At 56.1% G+C, this 18,361-nt stretch overlaps 4 protein-coding genes across 4 annotated transcripts; 2 read left to right on the top strand and 2 right to left on the bottom strand.

The window, feature by feature from the left end:
* Positions 1–506: 506 nt before the first annotated feature.
* JCM15063_004658 (DUF6533 domain-containing protein) lies at positions 507–1,668 on the bottom strand (the record flags this gene model as incomplete). Its single annotated transcript, XM_076677318.1, has 6 exons — positions 507–789; positions 850–1,008; positions 1,073–1,141; positions 1,218–1,337; positions 1,411–1,487; positions 1,558–1,668. 6 exons carry the CDS (start codon positions 1,666–1,668, stop codon positions 507–509), a joined length of 819 nt encoding a protein of 272 aa, XP_076535404.1.
* A 324-nt stretch (positions 1,669–1,992) lies between these two features.
* On the top strand, positions 1,993–2,805 carry TOM22 (Tom22p; the record flags this gene model as incomplete). The annotated part of the gene is made up of 3 exons (XM_076677317.1): positions 1,993–2,045; positions 2,292–2,646; positions 2,725–2,805. The coding sequence occupies 3 exons, from the start codon at positions 1,993–1,995 to the stop codon at positions 2,803–2,805; spliced, it is 489 nt and encodes a 162-aa protein (XP_076535403.1).
* Positions 2,806–3,325: 520 nt separating this feature from the next.
* Positions 3,326–13,484, top strand: JCM15063_004656 (uncharacterized protein; the record flags this gene model as incomplete). The annotated part of the gene is made up of 12 exons (XM_076677316.1): positions 3,326–4,586; positions 4,651–5,456; positions 5,525–5,587; positions 5,657–5,725; positions 5,791–9,084; positions 9,146–10,070; positions 10,140–10,198; positions 10,257–12,485; positions 12,557–12,677; positions 12,743–12,773; positions 12,840–13,162; positions 13,432–13,484. 12 exons carry the CDS (start codon positions 3,326–3,328, stop codon positions 13,482–13,484), a joined length of 9,234 nt encoding a protein of 3,077 aa, XP_076535402.1.
* A 163-nt stretch (positions 13,485–13,647) lies between these two features.
* JCM15063_004655 (uncharacterized protein) lies at positions 13,648–18,149 on the bottom strand (the record flags this gene model as incomplete). Its single annotated transcript, XM_076677315.1, has 6 exons — positions 13,648–16,967; positions 17,034–17,171; positions 17,244–17,676; positions 17,738–17,823; positions 17,895–17,988; positions 18,051–18,149. 6 exons carry the CDS (start codon positions 18,147–18,149, stop codon positions 13,648–13,650), a joined length of 4,170 nt encoding a protein of 1,389 aa, XP_076535401.1.
* Between the last annotated feature and the right edge of the window lie 212 nt (positions 18,150–18,361).

The following is an 18,361-nucleotide window of genomic DNA, read 5'->3' as shown; positions in this document are numbered from 1 at the left end:
TGTACATGTTTGCAGCTAAGGCGCAAGAATGCGTAGGCCGAGATAGTCATGGATGGGATTACCAAAGTAAGAGTAAAGTAGAGTACTTGCAATAGGGCAGGCAAGACAGTGGAATGGGAACCGCCTTCAGACGATCACGATTTGTCGCTGCAGCCTAATCCCACCCGCTCCCTCTTGGCTAGTCGCCGTGAATGGACGGGCAGAAATGACCTCGCTGGCTTGCTTTTGTGCTTCCCCATCCACCTCTTGCCACAGGCACGGCAGTTCGATTCCTTCGCGGGCAATGGAAGCTTGTTGATGGCGCGATGGGTTTCGCTTCGACGGAGATAGCCTCGGCGTGAGTCGGCTCGGGTACAGTCCCGGATTATCATTGGTAGTATTGAGCGACGTCGATGGAGTAGGCGAATATGCGAAGAGGGAGAGAACAAGTCTTGCAGTCAAAAGCGAAGTAAGAACGTCACTCGCGGACACGTGAAAGACTTTCAGAGTGGGCGAGGCATTCGGAACTATGGAACGAAATCGTCAGGAGCATTAGTCGAAGCTTGAAGCGACAGGAGCAGATTCAGGTGCAGCCCGGAGCGGCAGGTGGAGGGTCGCTTACGCGAGTACAGTATCGTGTTGACCAAGTTTGACGATGTGATGCATATGTAGTACAGGACACCGCTCGACATGATCTTGCTGATCAGAGGCGGGTTCACCGCCGAGCTCGACATGCGCTTGACCAGGTCCCGACTACGGTAGAGCGTCAAGACCACGAGGATGGAGTCGGCCAATAACGGCGCAGCCCACCTGCGTGCGAGGAGAAGGTCAGCCCGTCATTCAGGGTGGTAGTGTACGGGACGAACGAACGCGCTCGTCATGACGTTCGAAGCGCTGGGATCTCGTGGCGCTGCGATGCAGCCGTGAAAGTGAACGGCATCGGCGACCTGAGCAGGCAGCTGCATTGCGGCAAATAGCGTCATATCGTAGACGAGCCAGCCTGCGATTGCAACGAGCATGACCGACAAGCTATCCATGACCACGGGTTTAGTCAGCTTGAGCCGACATGCAAAGAGAGCGAGAGTTCTCGCACCTGGTCATGATGGTCCAACTTTGATTGTAGATCGCGCTGACTCTCAGAGATAGGATAACAAGCGAGAGACTGGGTAATGCGAAAGCGCTTCAGTTTCTTGCGATACGGGACCCGACGAGCGACGAGCGACAAGCGAAGGACGTACAAGGTAATGAGCATGCCCCCAAATGGCTCCAGCCAGAACATGCCGCCGCAGATGCGAGGAGACACCGGCAAGAGCAGCAAGAGTGAGCTGCACAAAACGTGAAAGAGAGAGAAGTAGCGCCTGCCGTTCGGTGCAAATGCGCACGATGGTTAGCGCACTTTGAGCACGATATCAAACACAGACACCTACATACAGAAAGAGGAACAGTCCTTTGCCAACGGAGGCTTTCGCTTGCCAGATGGCCTCTCGTTCCTCGGGCAGGAGCGCTAGCTGCAGGCGGCACGGCATCAGGAATCGACCCCCTGCTGAAACAGAGATTCTCGAGTCGACCTGAACTCACCCAATCGTAGATCCAGATCGCCATGAATGCCACGACGTAGCGTACCCGTGCAGTGGTCAGGTGCTCGAGGGACGCGAACGGGGCAGGTGGCGCGCTACCCGTCGGAGCCATCCCTGTCTGCCGCTCCATCGAGCTCGCTCTGAAGCAGACGCCTTTGTCTTGAACAGTGGGAAAGAACGAGTGGTGCCGTATAGCTTGGGAAGCTAGCAAGCGAGACACAAACAAAACTCGGGCATGTGCTCGCAGAGCCCGACCCAACGCGTCCAGTCAGTCCGTTGCGTACAGGCAGTCTCACGAGCTCATGCTGAGATCTGCATCCCGATGGACCTTTCGTGCGTAAAGGCGGCGACAGAGGCAAATGCGTCACGTGCATTTCCAGCAAGGACGACAATGCTACGCCAATGGGCACAAAGCCACTTCCCAGGGCAGTTCGCCATGGGAGAGATCAGACTGCCAGTGTGGCGATCGTGGGAAGGGTTCCGATCGTGGTGAAAGAGGTCGACAAGAAGAAAGACGATCATTCGCAACAGGCCCTCCTGCTACAACCATTCCACTAGCACAAGCTCTTACATCATGTGAGGAGCATCATTCCAGCCAACTATATAAGAACGACTCCCGCAGTACTACGGATACAACGCTGACCGCTCGTTCTCGATCTGCTCTCATCAAACTTTCATCATACCGAATCACCCGTACCCAACTCTCCCGGAACCTCCACACGCTCGCTGAAACAGGGTCAAAGTTGAAGAAGTACACGATGACGACGCCTGGTCGTCTGCTTCGTCCGACATCGATGATGCCGCCTCGGACATTTCCGACTCTGAACTCCAGCTCGCTCCGTTCGACCCGGATCAGGAAACGTTTGCCGAGCGATTCTACGCTCTCAAGGACATCGTCTCGCCTACGACTCGCGCCGCAGTGAGCGATGCTGCGGACTCGACTCTCGCCTGGACAAGGTGGACCGCCAACAAGGTCGGCAACGCTGCGTGGATCGTGACGACTAGTGCCCTCCTCGTGGGTCTACCGCTGCTGTTGAGCATCGAGGGAGAGGGCGCGCTCGTCCAGCAAGAGAAGGAGTACCTCGCCCAGGTCCGTTCTTCCTTCCCGACTCGAAGCCGCATCGAGACACAATCACTCTGACCGGCTTCATACGTCTTCTATCGATAGCCTGGAGCTGCTCAAGCATTCGGCGCCCCTCCTGCTCCTGGATCCGTTCCTGCCGCCGCCGCCGTCCCTCAAGGCTTCTAAATTGCCATCGTACCCTTGCTGCTCCTCTTTTGTACAAACCAGTCCCCTAGCTCTTCTCGAAAGCAATCTATTCGCATATTGTGACCTACGATGATGCTGCTTGCGGTTCTCGAATTTTTCGCCGGACCGCGTTGTTACTCCTGACCGAATTGGAAATCGCGCACTCTTCTTAACCTTTGTACAAGCTACCTGCGTCAACCACGGCTCCATTGTACCGGTCGTTGCTCGCCGCACCGACTTGATATCCTACCAGCTACAGCGAGGCTTTTCCGCTCGACAGGACGTCACCAGTTGGATCCCGTACATCCTCGATCTCGCGACCGAGTCGACAAACGGTATCACTCGCTTGCCAAGCTCCTCTCGGTGCCAGGCGGAGTTTCTGAACGGTACCTTAGCGGTCTGGACCCGGTCAGTTCAGTTCCGACTCGATCCGAGGACAAAGTCGCGACTGACATCAGCCATTCCGAGATCCGTAGCCGAACCTCCCAGGTTCGCGCCTGTTCGGTCTCGCGACCCGGGCATGCTGTACACGCTCGCAGCGTGGCTCGTGCTGCTGTTGCAGTATACGTTCGTCAGCTACTTGGTCCTCAACGTCCTCGTTCGCTTCGTCCTGCCGGCCTTTCTCCCGCTCGCGTTGTCGATCAGTCACTTTACACCGACCTCGATCCACAATCTTGCTTTTCAATGGAAAGGCGCCAAGCTCGTCATCGGAACATTCGGCATCTCGGCATGCGGAGGAGGCAAAGCCTGGTTTCTCCTGTACGGAAAGGGTATCAGGTTGACCATCCCCCGCTCGACTGTGGCCGACAAGTTTGCGAAAGATTTTCAACACAAACGAAATCTCGCCAAAGGAGAAAAACACCAGTCGACGCTTGATTCAGTCACCTCGTCGCGCCGATTCTGGATCCGGTTCCTCGTTCAACGCTTTACTCGTCTCGTCTCCATTCGCCTTGAATTCCATGTCGAGCTCGAAGAAGTCGGCTTGATGGAAGGGGTTCTAAACCTTGGCGCTCGTTACCAAAAACCGCAGCTTCGAGTTCCGATCATTGGCAATCCGAGACAGGAGGATCAGTTGACCCTGTCGGCAACGATCGAAAAGCTCAAGATCATCGAGTCGACGCGAGGCCTCGATCAGAAGGAGGGAAAGCGGATGCTGCCAGCTCTAGACTTGCAGGAGAAGCTCACGCTGAAGTTGTCGGGCCCGATCGGATCTGAAGAATGGAAGACGCTCAAACCCCGCCCGGGAAGTGTCAGAGCATCAATCGAGAAAGAAGATGGGAAGAAGGGCCGCGTTGCGCAGCTCTTCAAACGCGACAATCAGGAGGAGGACCGAGGGCTCGTTCTGCGCTTGCACGAGGTCAAACGCTTGATTGGCAGCATCGAAAAAGTCGCTTGCGAAATGCGGTCTGTCCGAGAACGTACTACAAGCCCTGCGCAGCCCTCAGAAAGCTCTCACTCGCCTGCGAAACCGTCGCCCTTGCTGTATTTCGACTCGTTCGCCGTTTCGTTCCCGACTGTCGTACTTTCGCTTCACTACAACACTCCTCTATCTGTGATAGCCTCTTCTTCACCCTCGGCCAATCAATCTCTGCCAGAGGCGATCGCATTCGCTGCTATTGTCTCGGGCATCAAGGGCAATCTCAAGCTCAAAGCCCGCAGCGACGATGCATCAATCAGAGACAGTCACAAGGCATATTTGGGCAAAGGTCGGGTGTGCGAAATCGTGGGCAGTCTCGGATGGGAAGAACTTGAAGGACGGATTGATGTGGACCCGAAAGAGGGTCCGTCTGATTACGCTTCCTGATGATACTGCACATCTTGCTGATGCTCTGTGATCTCTTGCAGAGGATATCGCTAGCTCGTCGGCCAAAACTCTCTCGATTGGTCGGTCAGAGATCGCATTGACCTCGACTTGGCTTCCGCATGCCGCCGCAACGCACACACAGCAGGAGCTACAAGTCGTGACGCAAGGGTACAAGTCTCCCAAACCGCTACCTGCGCCGCGCAACTACAATGATCCTATCGTCATGCTCGAGGTCTCGATCGGTACCACCCGAGGTCAAACAACATTCGAAACCCTCGACGCCGCACTGCGTATCTTTGCTGCGCGTCCTCGGACCCCTGCACGCGAATGCCACCCGCCTGCCGGTTCGGACGATACGAAAAAGGAACCGAAATCGGCCCGCATCATTCCCGACCTGCCGCGGTTCTCTACGGCTGTCACGATGGCGAGTCTAGAAGTGCGACTTTTGGCTCCGACTCGCACCCCTACAGCAAACGGATTCGCGACTGCCGTGCCTCCTCGATCGTCGTTCTACCCTCAAGGGGATCGACCCCATCCGAACTACGGCGGTCATCATCCCTTCGGACGCACTCGCCCATCTCACCGTATGGCTCATCCCGATGAGAGTCACGAGTCCTTTTTTCTTCCCTGGCAAGCCCCCGAAATCTTGTCCATCGAAGTACCGCAGACGGTTTTTACGAGTGAAGGGGAATGGAGAGAACGGAGCGTGAGAAGGAATGCCTCGGATAGGCTGAAAGCGAAGCGATTGGAACGTATCGCTCGAGGTGAAGCAGAGAGAAATGCTAGACACGAACGTTCGCGGATCCAGGGAGATGCGGAAAGGAAGGATCGAACGGGAAGAAGCGTCGTGAGTCTCAGGATGTCCTTCAACAGTCAGTTCCTGAATTTGCTGACAGCGCAATTTGCTACTTGCAGAAAAGCGGATCGAGCATTGATCACGATGGCCGCGAAGATGCGACTGGCAGTAGTCGCGCAAAGGTTTGTTTCCTGTCCCTCTATGCTCTGGCAAATCTGTATACTGAGACTGTTCGAGCTGTCTTCGTACAGGACCATTCGCACAGTCAAGAGCGTAACAGACGATCCGACACAGTCGTGCCAAACGTGCTGCCCGATCTGGTACGTCAGGCTGAACCCGACGATTATGACCACAGTATTGACGACATTGGATTCCCTCCCGGCAGGATGTCTACTCGCTGGAATACACAGTCAGATCTGCCCTGCTGATCGATACGGTTACGATTCAAGTGCTTGCCGCCGAGGATCAGTCTCATGGGGGTTCAGCAGCGGATACTGCGCCTTCTGCCGAGTCGGCTGAGCTTATCCGCCTCGAGATCGCCAGTCTCGGTCCAACGGAGCTATCGTCAAAACTCGACTTCCTCGGATACGACGTCATCGAAAAAAGCCAACACCGCTACGTGCCCTATCTGGAGCTCGAGTCCTGCCGCGGCGAGCACAGCTGCGTGCTACAACACGTTCACGTCGAACTCTGGAGGCCGGTCGTGTTGAGCTGTATTCACGACATCCTCGGTTCTTTCGCCAGTGCCAAGGAAACTTCCTCTCGTCGGCGACAGCGCGCCGAATCGGCCGCATCGGAACTCGAGAACGACTCGCGTACGACTGCGCAGTCTGCCGAACCTCCGATTGCGACATCGAAGCCCCTCGTCGAGCTCCTTCCTGAGAACCAATTGTTGCACTTCGCCGTCTCGTCAAGCCGCTTCAAGCTTGGAGGTGTTGATCCCAAGCCAAAACTGCGAGCCTGTCGGGGCATTCTAGTCCAGTCAGGACCCATCTGCGCTGAGTATCTCATGAAGACATCGTTTCAGGCATCTGTCGACAACAACGATGTTTCGCGGAGCAAGCTCGAACTTCGACGCGACTTTCGTAGCGACGCCAGCGCTGTTGCGACCGCTGGGAAGAAAGGAGGGAAAGACGATTCTCGCCAAGCTCTCTTCAACCTGTCAATCGTAAACCTCGTGGTCGACCCTCTTGTCGAAGTCCGACCCCATGGCGCAACCGATGGAGACCGCACGAAGAACGATCGCGAAGGCTCGGGTCAAAGACACAAACAGCGCAGACGCGCTAAAAAGAGGGCAGATTCCGAGCTCATCGGACGGGCAGCTGTTGACAGTCGTCCTGTCCCTAAAGGCGCTGGAGCGAGGCGACGGCAGGAGGCTACTCCTGGCAATCGAGAGTCACTTCTCAGCATCCCTCAGCTCGACTTCCGCGGTCGTATTCACAAAGCAGCATTCAACGATCAGGCGGTTGAACCTGGCGATTCTCTTGACGAAGTGGTCCTCCACTTGAACAGCAAGGAGATCACGCTTCGGCTCGAGCTTTTCGGCATCTACCTATGCCTCGTCACGATCGCCTCTCTTCGCTGGCTCAAACCAACCGTACACCTGTCAACCTTCGACAAGTCTCGTCCGGCCCAGCCAGAAAACAAACGGCCCAAGCCTCTGATCAACTTCACCGCCGACTGCAGATCATTCCACGTCGTACCGACGCTGCCGCATGAGACCTACCTTTTCATGACGTTCCGCCACCTCGTTCTGAGGGTCAACAAAAACCACGGCATCCATCTCAGGTGCAGCACGGCGCTCCTTGCCGGCAAAAGCCGAATCTTCCGAGGCAAGTGGGAGGACATCGTCAGGCTACAGTCTACATCAATCTCGATTGTCGAGACTGCTCGCAACGCCGGTCACCAGCCTTTCGTCGTCAACGTCAGATCCGATTCTGCACGGCTGCGGATCCCGTATCGCTACGTCTTCAATCAGATAATCGATAACGCCGCGAGCCTCTTCAAGGCGACCAAGCAGCTTGTCCACGAGCACCTAAAAGGTCGCTGGGACTGCATCATCGAACCAACAAACGAAGAAGCGAAGCGTCTGCCCGAAATCAACCTGGATCTCGGCGTGTTCGCAGTCGAATTCGACGACGACCCGCTCGAGCGCAAGCTCAACATGATCTGGCGCGTCGGATACGAGGAGCAGAAAGCCCGCCTTGGTCGGGACAAGGCCTTCGAGGTCAAGGCAGAAGCTGTCCGAAAAGGGGACGAAGGAATTGATTCCAACCCTGACGGCCAATACGACAGTTCTGAAGAGGAGAATATCGACGGACGTGCTGGTCCAAAAGTCTCCGGTTGCCATACCGTCAGCCTCGACGAGGCGAAGCAGTCCCTTCACGCCTTCAACGCGTCACAATGGATCCATCGCATGAAGAATGCGACCGCGGAACAAGCTCGTCGCGAGGAGAAACAGATGAAACGTCTGTACGGTGACGACCCTGCTTTCGAGCTGCCGATCAATCTCCTCCCACGCTGCAGAGCTGCTCCGCTTGGGCGCGGGACCTTCCATGCCATGCGTCTGTCCGTGACCCAGGTTTCCTGCGGCGACGCTGGCGTGCCAGACTATCTGTTCGATGTCGGAAAAGGGTTGCCTCGGGACACCAAGTTCAGTCTACTCGTGCCGATCCACCTCGCATGGACCTCGGACGAGGTCCGCTTCACAATGCGAGACTATCCACTTCCCCTCCTACACATTCCCCGGAATAAGCGCCCTGGCGTGCCAGCTTGGGAATGCAAAGCCGATTTCGTCGTTGCTGAAGAGCTCGGAGGTCCAGATTCAGTGCGACACGTCAAATGCTCTATCATTCCGCCCCGGTTCTACCCCGACAGTCACAAGGGATACATCATGACGGTCCCTCGATCCGCCATGCCAGTCAAGACCTACACCGCACCAAAAATCAAGATTCGAAGTGGCGAGCCTGTTCGGATCGGATGGGGCAACTCTGTCCAACCTGCGATCCAAGACATAGCGCGTGTGATTGAGTCGATCACGAAGAATTCGCCGGACCCCTCAGATCGGATCGGCTTCTGGGACAAGGTCCGCCTTGCTCTCCACTGGCGGGTTGCGATTGACTTCCTCGGCGACAAAGCTGCTGTCATCTTCCACTTGAAAGGCTCACGAGATCCGCACAGCCTTAGTGCTTATGGTGCCGGGTTCGCGAAAGCGTGGGCTGGCAATGTCAAGTTCCGCATAGGCTACGACAACCCCGATCACGAGTTCTTCCAGATCACCAGTCGCATGTACATCCTCGGTATTCCCAACCTGCGCGAATACCTCGACACGGCAATAACCGGAAATGCGAGGGAAGTGTTCGAGAGTGCCGACGGCTCGTTGCACACTGCTGGCAGCGAGGATCTCGAGGAAGACGCCATCTCGGAGGACCTGAGTGCTTTCGAAGAACCAGAACTCGAGCAGGCGTACTGGATTAAGACCTGCGCCAAGTGCCGCGGCGGTGTGCGGTGGGGTCTTGGCCTCCGCTTCGAACGAGCTTGTCGTGACGACAGCTGCGATGATCCGCTCTGCCAGGATCGCCCCATATTTGAACGGAGGTGTCGCTTCTTTGACTTCAAGCCTCATTGGGAGGTCCGGACAAAGACGCTGAAGACTGCCCCGAGGGATAAACACGGCAATGTATGTCCAAGCCTACCTCAAATGCTGCACCATGACCCGCTGACCAGCCGCTATGCCATAGCTCCTCGACTCGTTCGCTGGCTTCCGATCCGACCATCTTCATTTTTCGATCTCGATGACGTCGCCTGCGACTCTACCTCTGCCTAATCGAGACCCAGACGAGGAGCTGGATCGAGACCAAGTCAAGCCATCCATCGAAGCGGTCGATGGCCAGGGCGACAACAGTTTCCACTTCACGCCACATGCGATTGCTCATTTCCGACGCTGGTGGTCACTTTTTGATGGCACGATGTCTCTCCCGATCCGTCACGGCCCAGTCTTCCCCTCGACAGGCGCTCCGTCAAAGAAGTTCGGCAAACATTGCGCGACGATCAAGTATCGATTCAGCATTGCCCCTCTCTACATCTCACACACGTACGCCCAAGATACATGGGCGGAATGGCGTCGAGGCGAAACAACGGCGGTCGGACTGAAAGCGAAGATTGGCCGATTCAATGTCGACATGCATCAGCGGGAGCAGGAGACCGTGACTCGTCGCGACTCGGAGGAAGAGCCCAAGATCGTCCGCCACAAAGCGTTCTATCTCGCGGAAGTCGACTTGGACTCGGTCGATTTGCGCGTCATAACTGCGCTCTTCCAGGAACCTGAAAAAGCTTCGATCCCGGTTCCCGAAGCAGAGGAGGGTGACGGCGAGGGCTCGCCGACCCCAATTCTCGACGTGGAGGGTGATCCAGAAGATACCGAGTGGCACGACCGCAACGACTTCAACGACTCTGGGCACATCTTCGAGGACTCGGACCCCCGGATTCGCGTATTCCCGTTCATTGTCTCTCCACGCTTCACATATTTCAGACATGTCGAAGCTGTACCGGCATCAGTACGAGGTTCTGATTCGGAACATTCAGGCGACCAGGCGAATCGACTCAGACCCACTACCAAATTTGGTTCGGAGCCGACCCATACTTGTCTTGTTGGACGGTCTACGGGTAAGCTTCCACGCTCGATAACATACATCTCCCGCCCACATGCTAATCCTGTCCTTCTTCTGCCATCAGACACGGTCGAAGTGCAAATTCGCGAAGCCAAGATGCGCCTCGCCGAGCTGCAATCACAAGTGAGTTCTGCTGCGGGTCTAGAGATTTCAGATGTGCTGATCAACACTTTGTTTGCAGCTGTCGGCGATCAGCGATCAAGCGCGAAAAGCAGTACTGGAGAGCCGTATCAAGGTCATCGAGGACATTCTCGAGCGCCTCCAGCGCTTCCACGAACGGAGTCAGATCGACCGCGTAGACGATATGGACGCAGCATCAACCTCGAGCTCGAACAAGGGGCAGCGCACACCTTCCTCATCGCCGCCGAATGAATACGACTCTTCGGATGACTTGGACCATCTGCCGCACCTCAAAGATTCTGTGTATCGCGACTGGAGGGACTGGACGAATCGCTATGTCGTACATAACCCCAAGATCCAAATCTCGAACGACGTGCGCGACCTGCTCCTCAAATACTACTACTCGTCCCGAGACCGCAAAGCCTTCGTGTACCATATTTCTGCGGCAGCGATCAAATTCATCCGAGACCTCGACGCTCAGGACGAGCGCAATCGGCCCACCCATGGCCGCAGCAAATCGGCATCTCAGGTCAAGAAAGAGTACGAACAGGCCGAGGAAGCTAAGAACAGGCTATTGAACGATCTCTCGAGCGGTGGCGGTTCATCCACGGTGAAGGACGAGCTCGACAAGGACCTCGAGCACGATGACTCGCTCAACCTGGACCCGGACTCTGCTGGAGATGATCTGCCAGATGATCTTGAATCAAACGCAAGCCATCTCTGCATGTTCATCAACCCCCAGATCTCGCTGCACAGCGATGCCGATCCAAGCTCGACGCTGATCTTCACCGCATTGCGCGTCAATTTCAAGACTTTCCAAGTTGTTGATCCGCGCGTGCCGGACGACCCGATCAATTACGAAGTCTTGCATCAAAATTTCGTCACCCTCGATGGCCTGCAGGCCTTCTATCCTCGCCATCACCGGGACCCAGCGCATGGTCGGGCAGAGGCGATCTTCGTCCCCATCGAGACTCAGCTCAAGCCCGACGTGGACGAGCATTCTTTCGAGCGGGTCGTCGCGCCCACGTCTGTCAGGGTGCGCTACGACAAGTTCAATCAGCTGCTCATCCACGGAGACCACAAGCTCGGCTCGAAAGGCTTCAAGTCCTTCGTTGATCGGATCAATGCAGAGGGAGACAAGCTCGTCATTACAGCCAAGGCAGAGGTCTACGTCGCCATCTTCAACATCCTCTTCCGGCTCCTCCTGCAGTCCGACCAACAGCGTCAGCTCCGCAACGCAAAAGTGAAAGCGCTCGCGTTCACGCACGATTTCTCGAATCGAACTGGCGTGCTGCGATCCGTTGGCGAGCGACAGGACCAGATCCGCCAGCTCATCCCCGAGATCCTAGAATATCAGTTGCACCTTGACGAGATCGACGATCACGAGAAGAGGAACTTGTTCGCGTTGCGCGCTCGTCTGTCCCAGCTCACCGAGGAGATCTCGCTCTTTGTCGAGGGCTTGTCGCTCGCGCAGGAAACGAACGGACCGAAAACTACAAGCAAGAGGCCTGGAGTCCAGCTTCGGGGTCGCGCAGCAGAGCTCACTTGGACCATGATCCGGTCCGACAGCTCTCCCTTCGTCAAGGCGTCAGTTGTCAACGTCGATTTCACCTGGACCTCCAAAGATGACGGCTCAGCCACCAACCGACTCATTATCGGAGACCTCGAAGCTCTCAACCCTGCTCCCGACGCGCTGTTCTCCGAAATTATCAAGAAGGCAAAACTACCTGCCTCAGAGCCTGAAACAGATTTGGCGCGAGCCGATATCTTTGCCGTCGCTGTTTGGGATTCGCTTGCACCAGTCGGTGGCATAGAAGTCGTCGAACGCTTTCTGCTCCATCTCCATCCGGTCGCGCTTCAGCTTGAACACCGGCTCGGTCGACAGATACTCGATTATCTCTTCTCCGAGCGGATCAAGAATCGCAAGGAGGAGATTTCCTCCGAGGCGGATCGTTCTCGCCTGTCTCCTCAGAAGTCTAGGGACTCACACGCTGCGCCATACTCGGCTTCGATGAATCAATCCATCGAATCGTTCTCGTCGGGATCGCAGAGGAGCAGTCGGGATCAAGTCCGTCCGGCATCGGCAAACGCAAATCCGCCGAGCACATCAAGCTCTTCGATTCGAAGTGTAGACAAGCACCCTCACCAAAAGGCAGTATCGAACGAGATCCTGAGAGCTGCCGGTCAAGAGGAAGGATTGGATGCTGAGGAGATGAAGGCTCGTGCCGCGAGGTTCCGAGCGTTCCTGGCGATTGAGATCTCCTGCACAGTCCTTCGCTTGACGTATCGAGTACGTACCTCTGCCAGATCTGATCCATCATCACGTCAAGCCCCCGCTAACAACTTGATTCCGTCACATAGAGCGAAGAGAGCGATCACAGCATGATCCCAAATGTCTACAATGTCACATGCCGAACGCCGACCATTCAGTTCAGCTCGAAAACGACCTCGTTCGCGGGTCTCGTTGACGACATCAAGCACGGTCAGTTTGCGCACTCTGCGAATTGCCTTTCAGATATATTGACGGTTCATGTTGGCGCAAAACAGAAATGATCAAGAGTCTTTGGTCTCAAAAAGGGTTAGTGCACTGCGGTCTGACACGCCTGCTTGGGCTCTACGCTAACGCTTGTTCACCTCTCGACAGCAAACTCCTAGGCCAGATCTTGTCACGCGCGCATCGAACCCTGCCTCTGCAGGAGCAGCGCTCTGCGGTGTCCACCAAAGTCAAGTCGAAATTGCGGAATCCGCTCAAATTGCGGCGCAGAACGAAAGAAAACGACGCTCTGGCTCAATCCACAATGTCTCGCTCAGACCGGTCAAGCTCGGCCCTTAGACGCATTACTTCAAACGGATCGTCCACCTCTTCGTCATCTTCATCAGTCAGAGAAGAACTGGAGGACGAGCACCTGACCAGCCAAGGCGTCAGACTGATCGATCCCTCGGAACAATATACTGCAGAGCCTGATCGTCAGTCTGTCAGCGAGCTGTCTCAGCTGCACGAATCCGATCGAAGACACTCGAATCTTGACCACACACAAAGCGAGGTAAGCCTTGCACATCTCTCCTGAACGAGTTACAGAAAATTCACCGCTCCCATCGTACTCGCCGGCAGGAAATGCCCGTTGCAACTTCGTCTGCTCATAGGTCACTATCCTCGAGCCGTTCACTCTCTCCCTCAAAAGGCCGACGTTCGCGCGAGCTTGCGTTCCCATTCCACACCCCGTTCGCTCACACAGCGATCTCTGAGGAGAAAAAACGGGAACTCTTGTTGGGCTCTTCCGCCGAGTAAGCCTCGAGTCAAATCTGTTCTTGTAGCTTCTACCTCCTCGTCGTGCCCCGCATGTAGCACTTAGAACTATGTAGGAATCCAAAAATCACCTTGTTGATGTACATCAAAATTTGCGATAATGTGTTACGACAAAAAGAGGCAGAGGTCGAGACTGTACACGTCGCTATTCTTCCTCTTCCTCTTCCTCGTCTTCTTCAATCACGGTCGTCTTGATAGCCGATACGGTTCTCATCCCCCTTCCCGTCACGTTTGCTGGCCCTCGAGAACCATTCATGCCAGCGTATCTCCCTTCAAAGATCGAGATGCCTCCTGTCACCCTGTCTCCGTTTGCTCTATCGCCTCGTATTTCGTCAGAACCGCCGAGTGAGTGATCGAGCGATTCACCCGTTGCAGATTTTGTTCTCGTCTGTCCCAACCCACCTCCGTACCCTTCTAGTTCGTCCTCGTCGATCCAGTCTGATGCGTCGCCGATCGTGCTCTTCGATGCAAAGACATCTCGCAACGGAGGTCGCGCTGCAGGGATCGTGTGTCGATGCGATGTAGGCTGAAGTGGAGAACCAAACAGGTGAGTCGACTTGTGAGCCGAGAAGGTAGCGTGATGATGTTGATGACGTTGGTGCACGCGGTGAGTCGAAGACGAGTCTGATCGGGAAGATGAAGCTTTCGAAGATGAACGATGTATGAGGGGAGGTCGAGCAGCTTGAGAAGCTGCTGGCACCGAAGCAATCGTGGTAGCCGGTATCGAAGCATCGTTCGAAGAGAGCGCGAAATCACCACTGAGAGTTCGCAGTGCTCGCAAGCGTGCTTGCGCTTTGAGCGTGTCATCATCTTCGCCTGCTTGTGTCATAGTTGGATCCGCTGCAGAGGTCTCGGTTGTCCTGCTTTCACGATCTTCCGGTTCGTCTTCCTCGAGGATCGGCGCTTCTCCCGCTTCCCCAAACCCGTCTTCGTCACTGCCACCTTCCGCGATCGAACTCGTGCTCGACCTGTGAGTTCGAATCGAACTCGCTCCCGACGTCGACCTCCGGTGGTTGTGTCGACCATGAGAGGTGTGTCGCCTTCTAACGGTCGTCGTGGTGGGGGGACGACGATACACCGCTTCTTTCCCGAACGAGCCCGTTGAAGACGAGGTGGAAGGAGCTTTCGCATGTCGGCTTCTGCGAGTCGAACGACCAGCGTCGTTGTTGGGCGAGGTCTGCTGCCCTTGACCAACACCGCTTGTACCGGTGAACGAGCGAAGTGATTGAGGTCGAGAGTGATCGCCACCACTGATCGAAGTGCGCGAGCTGTCACTCCTTCGACGGTGATGAGCGAGCTGGGGACGAGAATGCGGGTGCGGGTGCGAATGTGCGTTGTCGTGGAGGGCGGCACGGTGTGCAGACGAGACGGAAGAGCGACGTGATACGGGTGCGAGACTCGCGTTCGACGAGCGGCGGGAACCGGGTAGAGGTCGCCGTAACGGCGAAGCGACGTAACCCGATTGACCGGAAACTCGATAGCCCCCATTGAGCGAGTGACTCCTTGCGATCGAAGTCGAGCCGAACGACCCATTCTCGCTCGGACGACCGGGAGAAGTGCGCTTGTTACGTTTGCGTTGACCTTCGCCGAACCAGAACTTGAGGTTCGCGAGCAGCTGACTACCTTTCATACCTTTTTTGCTGCCGCCATTGACTCCGAACGTCGCGCGGGATTTGCTGGTCGAGGTATTTGAGACAACGGTGTCGAAAGTGTCGACCGAATTGGCAAGCGAGACTGCTGGGGAAGGGCCTGGCGAGGTGACCGATTTTTGTTGAGATGTGCTACGCGGCGGAGTCGAAGGGTGTTCTCTGAAAGGAGAGTTGCTGCTGTTGCGCTGGGGGGAGGTCGGAGGTGAAGCAGAACTGAGCGGAGGTGTTCGACTGGTCGAAACCGCAAGCTCTTCGAGCGGCAACGAGCTCTTCCGCCTGAAGGGCTTGCTGCCGCCAGCAGCATTCTGGAGATTCTCTGCCTCATCTCTTACGGGTTTCCCAAGGTTGTTGAGTGCCGACGTGGCGCGGGCAAGGAGGGTAACGCTTCCAGAGCGACTCCTGCGATTCTTGGCATCTTCCTCACTCTTCGATCTCGCATTCGGAGACAACTCGAGCGGCGAGACGAGTGGTGCAGCACTGGTCGAGAGCGGTGAATACAACAAGATGTCATCTCGCGACTTTGTTCGTCTGCGAGTTGGGGAACCAGGATCGATGGTCGGGAAATAGTCGAGGGCAGGAGGCGAGAGGGGAGCACCGGACGAGTGTTGCCCAAGGAAATAGTCGAGGCGGTCCTCGATGGCCGCATTGGCCGTCACATTACCGGCTGGTGATGTGGTCGTTCGTGGAGGATGCTGAGGAGGAGATGGCGTCTTGGACCGAATCACCGAAAAGAGGTCATTCGTAGGTGAAGGCTCCTGAACCCGAGTCGAGGGCAGATTGAGCGAGACCCGGTCAGCCGCTGCCGTTCCGTCCGACTCGGAATGTGTTTCAACGCCAGCTTGCTCCTCGTCGCCCGTTTCGGTGCCAGCGACGTGCTCGACGTCTGTTCCAAATTCTCCTCGCTCCTGTTCCTGATCATCGAGTTTCTTCTTGAGCATCCAGTAGGTCGCCGAGGTGCTATCACACGCCGAGTTCTCAACGGAATGCCTCATTTGCCCTGTATCGAACCCAAGCGCCTCAAGTTTGTCCAACAATCGTCTGTCTCGGTCATTCGAGATGATCTCGCTGTGATCCCGATCGAGAATGGTCGAAGACATGACCGCGAGGTAATCGACTCGGGGTGTAGCGGGAGAAGTAGGAGTTGCCGCCGTTGCGAGGTAGCGAGGTTCTTCCTCGATCAGCGACACGAGTCGTTCCGAGATGATGGATCCGATCGAACGACGCTTCGTTCGTATCGGCGTTCGAGCGTGCGGAGTGTTCGCGCCATGAGTGCTAGATTGAAAGGGATTGAGCGAATGCATCGAGGACGAAGTGGACCGGTTGCGTCGCAAAGACGGCGCTGGATCGAACGAGGATTGCGAATAGGGAGCAGGTGAGGGAGGCGCAGAGAGTTTGCCCGGGGAAGGGAGAACGTCCTGCTGGAGTGGGAGCGGCTCGAGGCGCAATTCCCCTTCCAATACTTTCTGCTTCCCGGCTTGTTTCTCACTGAGACCCTCTGGTCGCGACTGCGCTTCAGCTGCGAGGAACCCGACACTCGGTGACTGGGTCACAACGTTCTCTTCCTGTTCCGGGATCGACGGAGGGTGGTCGAACGAGCCGTCCTCCTCGACGATCTGGTCATGGACGTGATGTGTAGACAAGACCGAGGACGCGCACGAATGCGAGCGAGAGAACGTAGGTTGTCGGCCCTTCGAAGTCGAACTCGACGGAATCGGCGGAGCTGGGCGGGTGAAGAAACGATGAGCGAGGATCTGTTTGAGCGAGAAGCGGCGCAAGGGATCGAGGACGAGGATATTGCGGATCAGATCGGCAGCATCTGAATACCAAAACTTCAACGTCAGACACTGGCAAACGACCACGATGATGACGAAATTCGACGCACCTTCATCGAGCCAAGTCGGGATCTCGTATTCGCACTTGAGAATCATCTCTTTCATGATCCCCTCATCGTCGTCGTCAAAAGGCAAGCTGCCTGTCACGAGTGCGTAGAAGATGACCCCCAGAGACCAGATGTCGACCTCTAAAGGTGAACGAGAAACGCGTCTCAGTCGCACTGAATCGATGCACTCGACAAGAGAAGCTGTTTACGCACCGGGTCCGAGGTACTTCTTGCCCGACACGACCTCGGGGGCGCAGTAGCCGAGGGTGCCGACCCAGGTTTCCAACCACTTGCCCTTGTCAAACTCTCGACCGAACCCCAAATCGGCAATCTTGACTCGACACCGTTCATCGAGCAAGATGTTTTCGAGTTTGAGGTCTCGGTGCACGACGCGCTCGTCGTGCAGGTACGCGATTCCGAGTACGATCTGACCAAAGATCTCGCGAGTTTCGGCGCTCTCGAGGCGTCCTTTCTCGACGAGGTAGTCGAACAGTTCTCCTCCAGGACAGAGTTCAGACACGAGGTAGATGGACGACTCGGTCGCGATCAGCTCGTACAGCGACAGGACGTGAGGGTGCCGCAATCGACGATGATGGTGGATCTCGCGCGTGAGCAGCGAGAGCGGGGAGGTTGGATCTGACGAAGTCTGCTCGAGAGTATCACGTCAGACTCGAATCTGAAGAGACGCACGAGGGGCGGAATCTTACCGAGGGAAGCGATTTCGAGACTTGTTTGATTGCAACGCGCGTGCCAGTCAACCTGTGCACTCCAAGTCTGACTTTGCCAAACGTGCCTGTAGGGTTTCATACATGCAAGTATCAATTTTTGTGTGAACGGGGAAGGAAGCGGGCCTGTTGTACTGACCTTGGCCGATCACTCTTCCGAGTGTGTAGCCGCCGACGGATTTGATCTCGGTGCGGGTCAGTTCCGCGGCGAGTGCATTGTATGCCGTCGAGAGCTGCTCGCGGTTGGTCAGTCACAGGACTCACACGGCCAGTAGAAGCAAAGGCGCGAATGTACCTCTTGTTGTTTCGCGATACCGGCAGCGCGGTTCGTCTGACTGTAGGTCCTGGCATGTTGAGGCTGGCTCGCAGGACCTACAGCTGGTCTATCATGCATCTATCGCTCGTGGTGAAGGTCCCTACAAAGGAGGATTCGGTTGATCGCGATTCACGCGAGTGGGGGCGAGAATTCGTTCGTGACGGCTCGTGCCGACGTCGGTCAAGCTGAGATGGTGTGCGTGAGGATGGGCAAAGCAGTCCGATCGGGGTATTGTCGCAGACCTGAGCGAATGACCGCACGGCGGCGATGTTTGGAATTGTAGCGATTTC

This window comes from Sporobolomyces koalae (genome assembly GCF_050403365.1).
Source record: "Sporobolomyces koalae JCM15063 DNA, S_koalae_JCM15063T_v1_ctg8, whole genome shotgun sequence".
Classification (NCBI taxonomy): domain Eukaryota; kingdom Fungi; phylum Basidiomycota; class Microbotryomycetes; order Sporidiobolales; family Sporidiobolaceae; genus Sporobolomyces; species Sporobolomyces koalae.
Note: the sequence above shows the minus strand (reverse complement) of the source record. Positions and strands in the feature narration are given on the sequence as shown.